At 28.7% G+C, this 18657-nt stretch overlaps 1 protein-coding gene across 1 annotated transcript in view; it reads left to right on the top strand.

Moving 5' to 3' along the window:
* Positions 1-1592: 1592 nt before the first annotated feature.
* The window catches only part of LOC107454503 (sodium/hydrogen exchanger 9B1), a 31814-nt gene continuing 14749 nt past the window's right edge, over positions 1593-18657 (top strand). The window contains exons 1-3 of the mRNA XM_043053252.3: positions 1593-1691; positions 5952-6130; positions 9677-9758. Of these exons, the coding sequence (XP_042909186.2) occupies positions 5959-6130; positions 9677-9758 (254 nt within the window). The 5' untranslated portion in view covers positions 1593-1691; positions 5952-5958. The remainder of the gene's footprint in view (positions 1692-5951; positions 6131-9676; positions 9759-18657) is intronic.

The raw sequence follows: 18657 nt of genomic DNA, 5'->3' as shown, positions 1-18657 counted from the left end.
TGACGTACAACGTATACACTCGACTGCTGAAGGCAACATAAGAGCGATAACGATCGTGAACTTAATACAGCTCTCACGATCATCGTTAAAAAAAAAGTCCGGTGATCTTAATACAGCTCTCCCGGCTTTTACTGTTTAGCCTATTTTATAGAATATTTTTAAAATGTATTTCTTCTTTAGTCAGGAAATAAAATCCAATTTACTCAAATAATAAGATGACATAGAACAGTCCCTGGACTAATTATTCTAAGATTCTATGTAAAATCTTAATTATCAGGTGATACTATATACAGCTTTATTGTTTTTACGCGACTAAAACCGGTTTGAACTTGTTTACGTTAGTGTATCAAATGGTATAACATTGTAATACAATACGTTTAAAGTAAATACAAATAGGAAGTCTGTAAAAAATCTCCTAAATAAAACCATTATATATATATGTTTAAATATAAAAGTATTGCCTATAAACTGGTGCAAAACATGTCATTATTAAAAAACTACTGTGCGTCTATTAATTTGGTCTAATTATTACAATATAGTAACTGATATGATAAATATTTATATTATCTAATTGATACACGAACGTAAACAAGTGCGAACAGTCATATAAAAAACAATGTCTATAGTATCACGTGATAATTTTACATAGAATCTTATAGTGTGCCTAATGATATGGCCTATTTGAAAGGCTGGTTGAACTACCTGCATATTTATCTGATGGTATATTGTTGTCAAGGGTGCAAGGGGGTGCACTTGCACCCCCCTGGCTTTTTTTTTAAACAATTAAAGAGATACAGAAATATTTTGTTATGAAATTTTTTTATTAAACATATTTCTATGGAAAAGCAAATAATTAAGTACTTATTGATACATAACAATTAAAAAATTGCTTAATCAAACAACAATTGTAATCGTCCTCTTTGCTGTCCAAATCTGTTATAACTTTTTCAGTGAATTCTGAGTCATCTTTGATTCTTTTCTTATGCACACTGAGCATTCACAAACTTGGCAGATATCCAAGCTATATTTTTAAATTTCCTTTAATAAAATGTAAATAATATTTTATTTTCTATTAGTTATTCAGTTTAACAAAGGTGTATTACACAAACTGACTTCTCGCAACTGTAAAACTTCATCATCACAATAAATACCAATGTTAAGCTTGCACAAACACGTTAGTATACGAAACTACTGTTTGTAGTTATTTGCGTTTCAAAGTCAGTAGCTATGCCAGCGCGATCGCCTCTGGGCAAAATTTGCAAGTACAAGAAATTCGTACTTTTTCTTAAATATCTTGCTAACAATGAAGAAATGTATCTTGAAAAAATGAACAGATGAAAGTATATGTAATAACAAAACAAAATGTAATAGCAGAATATTTTAATTTTTTTTCGGGGGGAGGGGAGGGTAGTTTGTTATAGGGTTGCACCCCCTTATATATTATTCTGCCGGCGCCCTTAATTGTTGTATTTAATTTTATACAGAAAGTGATATGCTATCTTTAAGAAATGAGATACGGAAATCTCACCTCCACTTTAAGTCGTCCTAGTAGATTAAAAAAGAAGAAAAAAAATGTGTTTATTTTGGTGATTATTTGTGAAGAGAGCGGTGTTGATTGATTGTGTGATAATCCCTTCGACAAAATTTTTAATACCACTTCTCTTCCCTATTCTCATTTAGAAGCGTTTAAGGTAAGTGCAATATCATTATTAACATTTAAGTTCAAAAACGGCAATCAAAATGACACCCGATATCAAATTTACTACTGCATAACTACGAAACACACACTAAAGATAAACAACTAAGAAAGTTACTTTTTCTCCCTCCTCATGAAATTAATTCTTTAATGAATGAATTAAAAAAAAATTTATTGAATAAAAAGTTATTTGAAGCGTGAACTGAAAAGGCACGTATAAATTGGTATAACCAAAGTATGAATTGGGTGACATGCGCTTCCATGTAACGTTCTTTATTGAATTTATCTGACACAGCGAATATGTACGCAATAAACTATTTTTGTTCAAATAGTTTATCATTTAAAATCTGTGAAATCTCTTACATTTAAAAGAATGTTGTTCATTTACGTCGCACTAGAGCTGCACAATGGGCTATTGGCGACGGTCTGGGAAACATCCCGGAGGAAGACATGCCATCACAATTTTGATCCTCTGCGGAGGGGATGGCACCCCCGAAGTCGAGCACTTTACGGTAGAACAGTTTAACGAGGACCCATACCGCACACCCTCGGTCCCTACGCAGACTGATGCAAGTGCTCACCCACCCGCACACTGACCGTGATGCTTGACTTCGGTGATCTGCTGGGAACCGTGTCTTAACGAGATCAGTCTACTGCGGGACTTTAAAAGAATGACTAAGGGCGCTTTTTCATTACACGACAAATGTGTGAACGACAATGTCGTTGCCGGATCATTCAAGCAATTGTTTTTTCACTTGTCCGATATCGTTCGTCCGAGAAGTAGAAATTCTTGTTCATTCAATGTTTTGAGCTTGAGTGTGTAGAGACATAAAATTTAAATAATTTATTTGAACGTGTTTTGAAAAATTATAAGTTTTCGTTTTGGCAACGGAGTTAGATATATAATCAATGTTGTTGTGTTCTAAAATGTTTAAGAAATAAAATATGTTATTTTTTTGATAAAATTATTTGTAGTATCGTAAATTGGCGTTCATTTAATTTAATTGGCACAAAGACCCAACAAGTGAGCAGTTGCTTGTGTTCTGCTGAGATTTTTTTCTGCAAACTTTAAATATGCCGGATGATAATCGTCGTCTCACTTTATTTTAGAAGAAAAAAACTAGCAGTGCAGAAACGTTTTCGGGTGCACGAAATGGTACTTACGTATTAACGCCACCGCAGCTACAGATTTGGCGGTTTTTAAGTGCCGCCAATCTATACCTAAAATTTTTGCGACAGACAATCATTTTGCGACAAATCATGAAATAAAACACTCTATTTAAAATCTAAAAATTCAAAACATTTTTTTAAAAATCAAAGTAGTCAATTGGCTTTCGGTGGAAAATGGGCCGGTATAGAGTTTAGCATATTTTTAAAACAATCTCTTTTCTTTCACCAGATGTTGTCGTCATATGAACTATGATAAATAAGATTCCAAATGATATCTCGCTGTCCCACTATGTCTTTTGTTCCTCCATTTAGCACTGCCCCTTATTCTCTCAACTGTTTGTGTATTATGAACTCCTGTATCAGGATTTTTAAAATGTATACAAATACCTACTTGTATTTATGATAAACCATAGGAATCCTTCTATTCTCTTTGTTTGATAACCTTTCCAACTGTCAGAATAAATTGTGCTACCATCTAAGCTCCACTTGCTGATCACACTGTCTTAAATTACATTTCTAAAACGTATGTTTAGCAAAAGAAAGTTTCATGTCATGGGAATTGGTACATTTTCGTTTTCTTTTGGGTAAAATATTTCGCTACTGAAAAAATAAAATTGCATCTTGTTCTGTTTTTGGCAAATCCAAAAGATGCATTTTCGTAGCACTTAAAAATGGCGTCAGAAAACAGCAAACAAGGCAACATGGAATCCAAAAGATAACTGCGTGAGAAAACGGGATTGCTGTGTGTGAACAACAGGATTGCTCTTTATTGGCGCAACTTCTGCAACAACGTAAGTACCCACGAAATAAATGAGGTCAGATATGTTGAAGAAGATTTTTATGTGCTTTTCCATAAGCTACAAAAAGTCCCAAAAAAATTTTTTAATTACGTCCGAATGAGAGAAACCAAGAACAAGAATGATGTTAATGAGGAATAATTTTTATATGGCTTTTGAGTTGGCGTCTGCTCGCCAACTTATGTCTGTAATCACTTTAAATTCTTTAAATGTTTTAAAGTATTAACGTTTTTTTTAAAAATCTAATTAAAATATTAGTTTCATTTAGAATAATCTTTTCAGATGATTTTTTAAATGAGTTTTATCAAATTTATCTTATGAAGCCGCTCTACCATGTTTTAAAAAAATGTTTCAGTTGAATCAGGGAACAGACTTTTCATTATTCAATCAAGCATAAACCAGTAGTTAGATCGAGTTCTGTTTGAAATACATAAGGGTCTTTATTTGCCTTCTTATCAAACCATTACTATTATACAAAATACCATCTCTTCAATAAAGCATATAATGAATTTATAAAAATTTTCAATGAAACTTTTATGATTGTTTAAGTTTTTCAACCTCACTATAATGTAAAAAATGCAACTTGATAAAATTAAAAATTTATAACCAGACATGAGAATAAATTATATAAAACTTTTATTTTCAAATTTTACATTTGACATGATCTAATAAAATATTAAAATAATGATATCAAAAGAGGGTATAAAACAGGAAAGATACACAACAACTAATAAAATCGCCACGATTTGAGGAGAAATTTGCTTGCCTAGCCGACATTTGATTCCGACAAACGATATCGCCTTGTCGGATACGACATAATCGTATCGGTGAGTGAAAAAGCGTATTTTACTTGACCCTTTGTCGGTCGGATCCGTTATCGTGTCGTGTAATGGAAAAGCGCTCACTTAATGAATGTTTTTGAGTGGATGAATAAAAAGTAAGAAAGAAGAGTGAACTAACAGTGGGAATTGAAAAACAATTAGGTATACTTAACAGTAAAAGACAGGCCCTTAGCAAGTTCGGAGAAAAACCTACTTACATGGTATAGACCAGTGATTCTCAACCACTGTGCCGCGGCACTTTTGTGTGCCGCCAAAATCTTAAAATGTGCCGCCAAATATTATAAATGATACAATAAAAATTATATGGCTTTTTTTTATTACGAGTAAAGTTTAAATTAAAAAGAAAAATGTGTGTATATATACTGTTATATATAGACTTTTTATATAATTTTTCCTCGCTTTAACCGCGTGAACATCTTTTTCGGCGATTGACTTGTTTCTGACCATCTTAAAATAAGAAGGAAGTATTTAAATTGTCTTTGACAATTTTAAAATTTTTTTTGAAATAAGTAGTAAATTTAATGACTATTAAAATTATTAATTAACAAAAGAAAGCAAGATAAATATTAATTTTCGAACGGAAATAAAAGCTAATCATTAAAGTAAGCTATGCAATTAATAGTTATAAAGGAAATTAACAAAGAATGTAACAAAAAAAATAAGCTAGCAATTAATAATTAGCAAGAAAACTAGTTAACAAGAAATAGCACAAAAAATAATAATTAATGTAAGAAAACTAACAGCTGAAAACTATAGAAAACAAGCTAACAATTAATAACTAGAAAAAAACTAAATAACTGTTACTAACTAATAAAAAATGAATCGAAAGAAATAATTAATCCCTTAATAAACGTGCTTTTGTAGTACATATCATTTTATTTCACATTCAAAATTATTATCACAAACTATTTAAACACAGTGTATTTTAGGGAAGTAAACAACTTTTAAACTAATTTTTTTCAATGTGTTCTGCCAAATTTCGAAATCGATAAAAGTGTGCCGCCACGAAAAAAAGGTTGAGAATCACTGTTATAGACATTCCCAGTAAAAGAAATTCTAAAAATTAACCCAAACTTTTTAAACAATTCATATAATAATTTTATCGTTCGCTGTTATTACTCGAAAATTCTACTTTCCAAAATTTTAGTTCTTATTACACTACAATGAATAAGAATCTCAAAAGTAAATGGTTTTTATGCCACGCTCTAGAATATCATGATAAAATTGCCATAATGATCTCCAGAACAATACATCACTTTATCAATTATTTAGTAATTTTAACATTTTGATGTTTTAACCTCTTACCCAATAAATGGGTCTGCTGACACTGTTTATTTAAATGGTTGATTAGGAGACTGTTAATATTTTACATTCGGTTAAAAGGCACACTAAATATCTATTAAGAGAGAGAGAGAGAAGCGTTTAGAATTATTTTTCTACTTTTAGGTAAAAGATGTTTCAATGGGTTCAACTGTGTATCTTCATATTATGTTGTGTTGGAGTTTTATTTGGTGTTCTGGGAGAATTTGGATTACAGAATGAAACGTGTGCCTTCTTTTTCTTGGGTGTGTCTGCTTACGCTGGTGGAAAAATCATACGCCTTATTAGGTTGCCTGGATTATTAGGTTAGTACACTTCCAGCACTGAATAACTTTTGATCCGATTTTGCAATCTTGAGGGCGGCTACGATGGCTCAGGAGAAAGAGCGTTCGCCTTCCAATGCAGTGAACCGGTTTCAAATCCCAGCGATATCTGGTCGATACGAATCTGGCTGGCACCAACTACTGACGTAAAATATCCTCACGGGTAGGCGAATGATGGAGTCCCCTTGCCGTCGGACTAACCGTGTGAGGTTCTCGTGGTCTTCCTCTCCACGTAAGGCAAATAGGTATTAGTTCCATCAAAAAGTCCTCCACGAAGGCAAATTTCTACCGATACATATATATATATATATATATATATATATATATATATATATATATATATATATATATATATATATATATATATATATATATATATATATATATATATATATATATATATATATATATATATATATATATATATATATATATATATATATATATATATATATATATATATATATATATATATATATATATATATATATATATATATATATATGTTACCGGCAAAGTTTGAAATCCGGCATTGTATATAATACCTAAAACTAGCCGACGATATATGAAATGATTTATATTTCACACTTTCCTTTCTATAGAATGCCGAATGAGAAACCGGCAAAGAATAAAATCTTTTGTGATGGCCATGCTAGTAAAAGTGATGAAATAGATATTTTGTGCAATACTCGTATTTGTTTCTAAACTGAAAATAATTGTGACTTAAATGTGAATTATTTATACGAAAATTTTGTTTCCCTTAATAATAAAGGCATAAATTATGTTTTGTACAACTTTCATTTTTCGCTACGCATTTTGAATAATTTTTTTTTAATACCACTCTCATTATTTTTTCAGAATAACGTTTTTATTTTTGAGAAATGCGCGTCATTTACATAATGACCTCATCAGGACGTTTTTTTCATACTTTGCCTAAATAGCATTTGTCATTCTATAGAATGCCTAGGTATTATATACAATCCCTAGGGAAAGTATGTAATACTTCTCAGATTTCATACCTTGCCTAAAAACATCCGGCATTATATACAATGCCTAGGTTTATAGAGTGCAGGCGTTTCATACTTTGCCAGCAACATATATATGTGTATGTATTTACTGTGTATATATATATATATATATATATATATATATATACATATATATATATATATATATTAAGTTACGAAATCAGACACGAGGACGAACTTTCTCTGAATAACGTACCTTTTTTTTCCCACAGACTCGTATTTTTGACCTTCAGAATACGAAGGAAGTTAATTTTTGAAAATGTAATTTTAAATTGGATGAAATTGGTCAAAAAGTTCTAGGAAAAGCAAATTTCAAATTTACCATTTTTTTTATTACTATTCGAGTTCCTAAATTTTGTAAAATGCAATTTATAATTACATTCATTAAAGCAGTGTAAAAAGAAACTTTAATGATAAAGTCTATAAGCGTAACCTAAATTTGATCGGAAATATGAGTGAATATAAATTAATTTGTTATGAAACCTGTAACAACTATCCTTAATGACAGACTCGTAAAGATGTTTGCTTATATTTTTTTAAAACTTATTTTGTATGCATCAGAAAAGATCAAATTAAAATTATTTAAGCTTTATTACATAATTAGACAATCAAGATTTGGATAATATAGGTAAAATCGGCAAAAAAAAAGTCCATATTAGACGAGGAAAGCACATTTGTTTTAATACTATTTTCAATAATTTTGAATACTCAATAAGATAGGTTTTTTTTTTAAAAAATTAAGCTGATATTCTTAAACATATTTTATGGAAATATTTTACTATATGCAAAACCTTTTTTGGTTGAAGTATTTTTCAGCCGAATTTATAATTTATTCTATACTGAAACACATGAGTACAAACTAACAAATATTAAAAAAAATTTAAAAAAACTTATTTATAAACAGTGTTGGACGTTTGCTTCTAAAAAGTATATTTGCCAATTATGTTGCTACTCAAGGCAATGCTAATTTAATTTTCTTGCACACTCGCATGAACGTATGTATATATATATATATATATATATATATATATATATATATATATATATATATATATATATATATATATATATATATATATATATATATATATATATATATATATATATATATATATAGGTCATTCTCACGAAAACTGTCATTTTTCAGTTCATAAAATCCCAAAAAAGTAAAGTGAATAAAAAGCTCTGAAACTTTTTATATTAATAGAAATATGTAATGGCATTATAAAGAAAGTATATATCCTATAAATTATACTTAATATTTAAACTAATTAATTTTTTAAGTAATTAATTTCTAATTAATTAATTTATAATAATTAATTAATAATAATTAATTAATTAATTTAATAAATAAATTAATTTATTAATTATTTTTTTTAATTAATTAGTAAATAAATTAATTAATTTCACTATTTAAAAAGTGAGGGAATGACACTGATAGTGAGGGAATGATATTTTATTTTAATACATGTTTTTATCTAAGTTACATCTACATAAATTTTGAAAATGATAACATACTAAGTATATCTAATATTTATTATAATTTAGTTTTATATATTTAATAGTTTTTACAGGTTTGGGAAATAAAACTGGCAGGCACGATTGAACAAAAAATAATTTAATAATATACTCATCTTGAATCATTATCTCACTTCAGCATCATTCCCTCACTTTATACAATAGTGAAGGATGACAAATTTAATAAAATTTAAAAATAACTGTTAGGCCTAATTAATTTCTGAAGTCAATCACATACAATTATATTCATACAAGAAAGCAACATATAATTATCCACTTTCTCGATGAAGTTGTATTTTATTTTACTCTAAAAAATGGCATGAGGGAATGACAAATGTAAAAAAGTTTACCTGGTTTGATTCATTCAAATTTATTCCACAGCAAAGCTTCTTTAAGTTGAAAATGGAAACATACTGCAATTTTGTTCTATGATGCCAGTTGTTAACTGCTAAAGTTTTTATTAAAATATTTTTATTCTAAGAAGATTGCAGGTGATAAGAACATTGTTGTGAGGGAATGATGCGAAACACTAGGGACAAAGTTTAAAATAGTGCTGTGTTAATATTTTTTATCAGAAATTAAATTTAAAATTGATTTTCTGAATTCTATATTTCAATATTCTGAAATAAGAAACACGAATTTGTAAAAAAAAAATTTATTTCAGAAACAATTTTTTTTCTTTTTTTTAAATCAGCAGTGGGGCAAGTGAGGGAATGACATATTGGTATATTTTAATTACCTAAAATAAATAAAAAATAAAAATTTATAATTTTATTTTTATTCCTTTGTCAGCCTGCATTCTGAAGGACACTTTCCCTGAAATTTATAACATAAACATAAAATATACTGGGGACATGAAAATGACTGTTTTTGTGAGAATGACCCATATATATATATATATATATATATGTATGTATATTAAGAACATATATATGTACTTTCTATTTGTCACAATTAATAAATGTATTCTTTTCCCTTTTAGGGATATTAATTGTTGGAATAATGTTTCACTCGTTTCTCTCATTTGAGAAATATGTCTCCGTGTGGTGGTCCTCGATTATTAGGTAACTTATTTTAACTAAATTCATCGCAACCAATGAAATACCAAGAAACTAAATAGGGAAAAGAAAATGATTTCATTTGATTTAAGATATGAAAGATGTGATAAAAGTCGAAATGTTTTGTGCGTTAAAAAGATAGGCGCCCATTCTCAAGAGTGAATGCAAAAGGGATTTAAAACAGAAAAGTTGTTAATCAAAAATGGAAACTAAAGGAGGAAAACAAAACTAGAAAAGCCGCGGTGGCCGAGAGTGAAAGCAAGGTGAGAAAAAAAAAAAAAAACGTTGGCGACTTTGCGTTTTCGGTTTCAAATCTTTTTGTTTCCCTTTTCATGTATGACGAGTCTTGAGAATAGGCTCCTATTTTTGAGTGACACATATTTTAAGCAAGTTTACATTTTTGTTAATGCACACTTTGACTCGCGTCCTTTTTCGTAAACATGCATTTTGAATGGTGTCTATTTTCGTAAACACGCATATGAACTGTGTCCATCTTTAAAAACATGCTTTTTGAGCTATGTGAATTTAATTGACTTTGAGTACAGGTGGCATTTTGAGCAGTGTCCGTTTTTATAAATACGTATATTTTAAGCAATTTTTCCATTTTTGTTACGAAGCGTTTGGAGTTGTGTCCATTTTAATAAACATGCATTTCGTGAACGCGCATTTCAGGCTGTGTTCAGAATGAAAATCTATTAATAATAAACTAAGAATAAAATTATAATTATTCAGAATAAAATCAGCTTTTGCTGAAAAAGCACTGTGAGTTTGGTCGATAAAGAAAATTCCGAAGACAAACAAAATCGGCACGAGTTTCCTAATTTTTAAATTTGAAGAAAACGTTGTTGTCTTCAGCCATTAAGGCGGTACTGAGAGTTTTCTTGTTTTTCAGTGGCGCCATCTATGGTCAAGAATTTTACTTCTGCCCCACCCATACGTCACATCAGTTTTACAGGGCGGATCCATCCATCCACAAATCGTAATTTTGACCTGAATTAGAGAACGACCCATCTCAATATCCCCAGGGTTATGGAGCGCTTTGTGACCCGACATATTTAACGTGCACCAGTCCACTACACAGAGAGTGGATCCAGACGAACCAAGAAAACATTCTTTCACCTAACTTCCCTGATTATCCCGAGTTAACTCGGGTATAATATCTCGGGCAATGCGTTTTATCACGTATTTATTCGGCCGGGAAGCAAATCGAAAAATAATAATGTTTTGTATATACGATGGTTGTTGAATTTAGATAGAGTAACAAAAAAAATGGCGTTCGCAAAGTAATGCAGATGATGAACATGTACAGTCCGCAAAAAAAAAAACGAATCACCCTGAATAACTTTCGTTCTGATGATCGGATTTTCACGAACTAAGTGTCAATCTTAATGGTTCCTGGGGGTGACCTCAAATATGCTAATTAATTAGTGCTAACTATTAATTAAGTTACGAAATCAGACACAAAAACGTACTTTCTCTGAATAAACATGCATTTTTTTTTACATATTTGGATTTCTTATCTTCAAAATATAGGGGGTAGCCGCAATCTGGGAAATGTGGTCCCCATAGTTTGGTCAGGAGAGCGATTCAAAGTTCGTACCCCTTAATGTTAATTTCGCTTTTTGCGTTTTCAGTCATATTTTCAAAACTAATGAAGCAATTCAAAAAAAATTGCACCCACTCATAAAACTCATTTACCCAAAGATAATTTCATGCAAAAAATAATTTTTAATAATTATTTATTATTTTTTATTATTTAATTAAAGTGAGGAGGAAAAAATATTGAATTATAAGGTATACATTTTTTTATACCATATTAATCTACATATTTTTCAATTGAAAAATCTAAAGTTTCAACTGTTTTTACTTATTAAAAGCTGAGAAAAATTAAAATTAATTAATTTTAAAAAAATAATTTGGCGACAATAAAGAAATAACTAATTGGGGCGATTAATATTAAAATGTGATAAACTTGGGAGGAACTTGACTTCGCGCGCGTAGCGTAAAATTTCATTCATATTTTTTTCGCTAATAATCGTTTGCTAATCTTTTTATTTTTATTTCTTTCACACTATAAAATACGATGTTTCTTTTTCAGTCATTTAATAATTTATTTGCAATTTAGTAAAGAATTTTGAATAAAAAACACTTTATTCAACAAATGTCTAGTTTTAAAAAAGCGTGCTTCTGATAGAATACACCAGATTGTGCTTATTTAATGTGATTATTTTTTATTTTGTTTTTATTTTGTTTTTCAATAACTGATACAATTTCAATAATATACATGCGTATGCATAGATTTGGAATAATATATTTATCAATTTCTTGAATATATATTTTATAAATATTAATAAAAATACGTAGTCAACATTTTTAAACATCTCTCACAACATCGCAAATTTCTCAACATCTTATAGGGTAAACTAAACAATGAAGGAACACTTAAGCTTAGCTTGCCTTTAAAAAAAATTCATAAAAATTTCAAAATTTGTAATTTTAGCTAAATGATGGTGTCGACATATTTGTTATTAAATGCAAATTATGTAAAAAAAGTTAGATAACTTACATAATATTGTTTTAAGCTTTTGGTGGTTTAAATAATAAGTAGTAAGATGACCAAGTGAAGGAACAGTTCTTACCAGTGAATAAACACTAAATTTTCCAGAGAATGAACACTTAATTTTGATAATGTTTGATGCTCGTTAGGAATCCATAGGCCACACAAATGTCTAAAAACAAGATATTTCTTGGAATTACGACCTATAACCATAGTTAATGTGGAAAATGTTACTTTTTTTTCAGTCATGGAATGGAAAGTAAAATATGTTTGAATACATAATTTTAAAAAAATGCTTTTCATTTTTTTTCTCACAGTTTAATAGTCCGTTCTAAATTATGAATGTTTATCATTGTGTAATCTGATGATGTTTTTATTATTATTATAATTCGATCATTTTTTTGTTTTATCTTTTCCTCATATTTTTTAAGCTTTTTTTAAAATCTTTTTAAGTATTTTTTTTCTCTTCGTCATGAGTAATTTATTTCTTTTTCTTTTGATTTAACCTTCCTCTTTTTTCCAAATTTTTGGCCAATGTAAATGTATCTTCGAAATTTCTTTTGATTTTCCAGTTCCATTTCCAGAATTCCTCACTGGATAATAAATGAGAAAAAGGAGTTTCGAAGTTTGAGTAAAACCCATCTCTCATTGACTTATATCTAGTAGTTACTTATGAAACCAATCGTTTTTGCAACTAACAATGCCTCAAGAGGACTTATCTCAAAATCAGTTTTCAAGATACTTTCATTATTAATGTTAGTTGTCTCAGCTTCAGAGCCAAAATTTGATTATACAATTGTTCTTTTTGAAATAAATTCTTCAATATTGAGAAAAGCACAGACTATTGGATATTTGGGAGATTAAACTTTTCTGTCAATGTTCCTTTAAAAATTTGCAACATAACTTGTGAGATTTCCTTCTCAAGCTTCTGAAGAAATAGCGCATCGTTACTCTCGAAGCATGTGTTTTGTTGATAAGTTGTCTTGCTCATTAACTCTTGGTGTCTGTTTTGCATGCATTTGTTACAGTCAACGTTTTCTACATCGAATGAAAAAATATCGCATTTCATAAAAGCATTTTAACTTCATCAGTTGATGCCTCAAATCTTATTTAAAAATGGATGTAAAATTTTCTAGACATATTGTTTTACAATTCTTTTGTTTTCAAGATCTAACGAGATTTCCAAGAATTACGTAGAAAACTAAATCAGAAAATTTGTTTTGAGGAACAAAACTTGCTCAGTTTCAAATTGATATGAGATTTATACCTATCCAGAAGAAGCAAAATATGGAATTTGATTGCATTTTTAATTAGCCATGGGTAGAAACAATTGCAATATATTTGTAAAATGTTGCTGCGGTCTTCGTTTCATTTCATGAATAGCTTTTCCCAATGAAATATGTAGCAGGGACTGATTCTGTAATATCTCAACGAATTCTTCTGTAAGGAAAAACTACCAATGGAGGTACTTTTTCTTTCCTAGGTACTTTAGAATATAAATCCTTATAATTTTTAAGGCCGCAGATTTTTCCCGTTTAAGGGCAGTATTCAACTCTTATTTCATTCGCATTGTAAATGCAATCACTTTATAAAAGGATGCCAGGGCTACTTCCCTCCTAAAGATTCTCTGAAGTTCTTAAAACCAGTATTTCGAATATTATTCTCTAAGGGAAGTTTTGCCTTTTGAAATTATCTTCGCATTGCACTGAGTTATCGGTGGATGTCACCTTAAAAAAACTTCACCCATTTTTCACCTAGATAATTGTCTTTAAATGGATTTTTTCTACCAGTTTCCGTTAGGACAAAAAGTGACGGCAATAGGATAATAATTCAGCTAATTATTGGCACAAAATCCTGCAAAGATTCCATTCAAGCTTTTATTATTATATTTAGTTGTTATATTTGGTTAATAAACATAGTTTATTAAGGTGTCTAAGGTATGATGTAATAACTAATCACTACATTTATAAAGATAAATAATGAATTAATTATTATTATAATTCTTTAAATAAATTTAGCAATTAAATTTGCATATTTAAATGAAATTGTTATAGGAACTATTCATACAACATTTAACTGAATTTTAGGAGTCCTCTATTTTCGCTGAACTACTAATTATCCATCTAAAATCATATTTCACACATACTATTCATTCACTGGGAAATCTATTCTCAGTGAAGGAACATGCCTGTTCCTTCACTGGTAAGAAGTTTTTTTTTTTATTTTTAACATAATTTTGATTTATAATATGACAAAAGGTACAAGAAAATTAAAATTTTTCTTTTATTTTCATTAACTTGAAAAAATCCCAGTAAAGGAACACTTGTTTATACATTGGTTTTTCATCGTTCGGTAATCCAGTTAATAAACACCCCCTAATCTCAGTACTTGCTTCTGTTATGATGCTTAAAATAAATAAAACGTAACCTCAATGACTATATTTTGAATTCTTTTTTTCACAATGAAAAGAAAAAGCATTATTATATTCAATTAATTGTAGTTTAAACGGATAACAACAAACACTGACCTTATAATTTTGTCAAAGAAACAAGGCGTTGAACAGATACTAACAAATTCAAAACTTTTTCCAGAGAAGACTCAATGACCAGATAACTAAATGCATTGTTAGAGGACTTCCTATCGTTAGATAGTAAGCTACTCTTACCAATCAATCTAAATTGAAACGTTTAAAATCTTATTTCTAAGAAATATCTATGAAATGCTCCTTCATTTATTGGTTTACCCTATATCATCCTAATCTTAAAAGAAATTTCCGGAAGTGTATCACAGAACTATTTTACCAACTATTTAATAAAATTTTAACATTTTAAAATTCTTATTCTTTTCCATTTTACGTTTATTATTTCTTCATTAATATACTAATAATTTTTTTTAGAACTTTAATTTAGATTTTCTTTAATTTAGGTTTCCTTTTCAAATTATAGTCAAGTTTTTTTTAAAGAATTATTGTCTGCTAGCTAAGAATAAAACCTTGTTAAGAAATTAAAAACATTCAGCTGTTTAAAATTATTTAATGCAAAACAGCTGATTATTTACTTAGCATACTATTTTTTTTGAAAAAAGAATATAAATTATTGATTGTCTTTTTTTTGTTGTTTCTTGTGACTTCAACTTAGATTATCTAAAATAGTGTTGATGTTTTATAAGTCACTACAAAGAGGATAAAGATACCGAACATAAAAAGCTGTGGAATACGTAGCCAATTTTTTTAATGTCTTAAAATATCTCAGTATCTTAAATGTCGTCCTACTATCTTAGTTGTGAATTTAAATTTTTAATTATCTGACCACGTGTGATTCACTAATTATTTCATTATATCTTTTACTCTTTATGATACCAAGTAGACTTTTTTTCTGATAATATACTAAACTATTCAGTTTAATTTTTTACTTTAGCATGATTTCCAAGATATTATTGTAGTATAATTTGTTATCAGGAAAATGCCTTATTTTGTTAAGCAGGAAATACTAAAAATTGAAATTTGTAAGGATTCCGAAGCTGTGCCAATTTTAGAGTCATCTGATTTTTAAAAAAAATGCTATAAAAAATACACAATTTCCGACCTTATTTTAATAAAAAAAAATTTAAAAAAAACGTGGCAAGTAGGCTAACATACTTTTTACAGAAACTGTGAAAACTAATTTTTCCTATATTTCGTCAAAAGAGGATAAGAATGATATTGCTCCACGGGACCTACTCAATAATTTCGCTATTTCCAGAATGAAATCTGTTTTAACGAAACATATTATTCCTTGAAAATTAAAACGAGGGAAAAATTAACTTTTATTACTTATCTAAGCTTATTCCATTTATTTAATGATAGCGGTATTAAGGTTAAGGATATGCGTCGGAAGCTCCGTTTATTATTATACTATAAATGCATTAAATCATGTAGCTTGAATAATTTATTTTAAGTAAATTATTTAATAATTTTAAGCAAATAAGGGTGTAAAAATAAACTCGATCGAAATACTCCGAAAGTATACCCTGAAATATATGTCGAATAAACTTTGGAATCGATATATAAAAAATACCTTTTCAAACAACTTCGAGTAGGACGGAAACGCTAGCTTGTTTAAAAAAGTTGTCATTGTTACTATTTAATTTCGATTCCTGGTACTAGGGGACATTCCATTTTCACATTCCACTTTTGAAATTTCAATTGTAAACGGGATTTTTTTATGACCTTAAACTAAAATGTTATGGCTTGCAGCAAAAAAAAAAAAAATTTTTTTTTTACTGCATTAATTTTTTTACAGAGTAGTGAATTATTTTTTTTCAATCTAAGAACCTGTGCCTATAACATATGTAAAACTTATTTTAATATCGAGTGAAATAATTTAATATGTTGTGTAACTAAATGGATAATCCCAAGAAACTGAATCGAAAATATAAAAACTTCATTGATTTAAAAAAATAACAGATGATAATAAAAATAGACATGTTTTGAGCGTCCAATAATAAAAGTCACAAGTTATCCAAGCCTGACAAGTCTTGAGAATGGGCGATTATATTTGAAAACTCGAAACATGTCGACTTTTACTTCCCTCTTCATATGTTTTGAAGCCAGTTGAGTTTTTATCGTCAATTATACTGTTTTACATTTGGGTCTTGATTATTATTTTGATAAGGATTTTACACTAGTTAAAGTAAACATATGCATTTTAATATTTTATCAGGATTCATATGGTCTTTAAAAATGTAAGAACATCAATATTGCAAAAGTTATATTTAACTTAAAAATTAACATTTTGACACCAGATATTTTGAGTTAATGAAATTAAATATTTTATCTCTTAAGTTTTTGTGCCCCCATTTCAGTATCTTAAGGATCTTACGAGCTCTGTTTAAAAAGAGATCATCAGATATATATAAGAAAGCAAAAATAACCATAGTAGCAGTATTTGGTGGTAAATGTAGCTTATCGTAATTGAAGAATATGCTGTGCGACATTTTATGGTGAATTTGCGAACGTATAAGTTTCAGAATGTATCGAAACATGAGGATGCTATTTGCTAATCATCTTTATCCAAAGGAAACGATGTAACCTAAATATCTAGTAGAATGAAGCGATTTTTTAAACAATGAATCCTACAATTTGCAACATATTATTTCAATATCTTATTCTTAAACATAACATATTTCAATCTTTTTAAAATGCCACTAAACATTCAGCAATTCCTTGAGTTATAGAAAAAAGAAATATCGTAAATTATAGAAAGCCTTGTGAATGTGCATTAGAATTATTATATAATCTGCATTTTATTTTTCAAGCACGACTCGATTAAAGCTGTAAAAATGATTATCCCTAAAATTTTGTATATAGCTATAATAAGTTATGCTCATTTTATTTTAGTATAAAATCCTCGAATAAATATAGTAAAAACAGTGTAATCTAAATAATATCAGATAAAAAGTTCATGTATTTAAATTCTAAAAACTATCATAAATAATTTATAAATCGATTCAAATTTACTTTTCAAAGGAGATTAAAATAATATTTTTTTTGCTTTTTGGACAGAAATCCACTAAAAAAATTGTTTATGGCCTGGAAACTTCGAGATATTTTCTATTAACAATAAATTAAGCCCCTCCGAGCAATCACTGAACATTATTTCAAATTTTTACTATCAGAGATTGGTTGCGTAGCAACCTAGTAAAATTAAGCACTCCTCTTTTGAATTAGTCAATGGGTTATCTTAAAATATTTATTTGCGCAGGCGACTTTTTTTGGCGGTTTTCTGGACTATCGCCAAATATATAAACCTTTATTGCGGCCCAATTTACCACCCAATTTTTTTAAAATTTTGTCTACCCCCACTAATTCAAGGGTCTAGATTCCAAATATGTAAAAAAAAATATATGTTTATTCAGAGAAAGTACGTTTTTGTGTCTGATTTCGTAACTTAATTAATAGTTAGCACTAATTAATTAACATATTTGAGGTCACCCCCAGGAACCATTAAGATTGACACTTTGTTCGTGAAAATCCGATCATTAGAACGAAAGTTATTCAGGGTGATTCGTTTTTTTTTTTGCGGACTGTACAAAGACTAATATTTAACTTTTTTCATTTGCCCGAGATCATTTGGGATAGTCAACTGGTGGTCAATTAAATATTTTTTACACGTAAAAAAATTTCAACTTGTGTATGGTATTTTGTTTTAGTGCCTTGTATTTATTAATAAAATAAAAAATATATATATTTATTTTTTGCATTTTTTTTTTACAAAAAAATTAGTAAGATAATATTTCTTTCAAAAAAATTGGTTAAATATGAAGCATTTATTACTTAGACATAAATGTTTTTACTGAATACCTGTATAT

This window comes from Parasteatoda tepidariorum, chromosome 6 (genome assembly GCF_982258835.1).
Source record: "Parasteatoda tepidariorum strain Cologne lab strain chromosome 6, Ptep-v5.0, whole genome shotgun sequence".
NCBI classification, from domain to species: Eukaryota; Metazoa; Arthropoda; class Arachnida; order Araneae; family Theridiidae; genus Parasteatoda; species Parasteatoda tepidariorum.
Note: the sequence above shows the minus strand (reverse complement) of the source record. Positions and strands in the feature narration are given on the sequence as shown.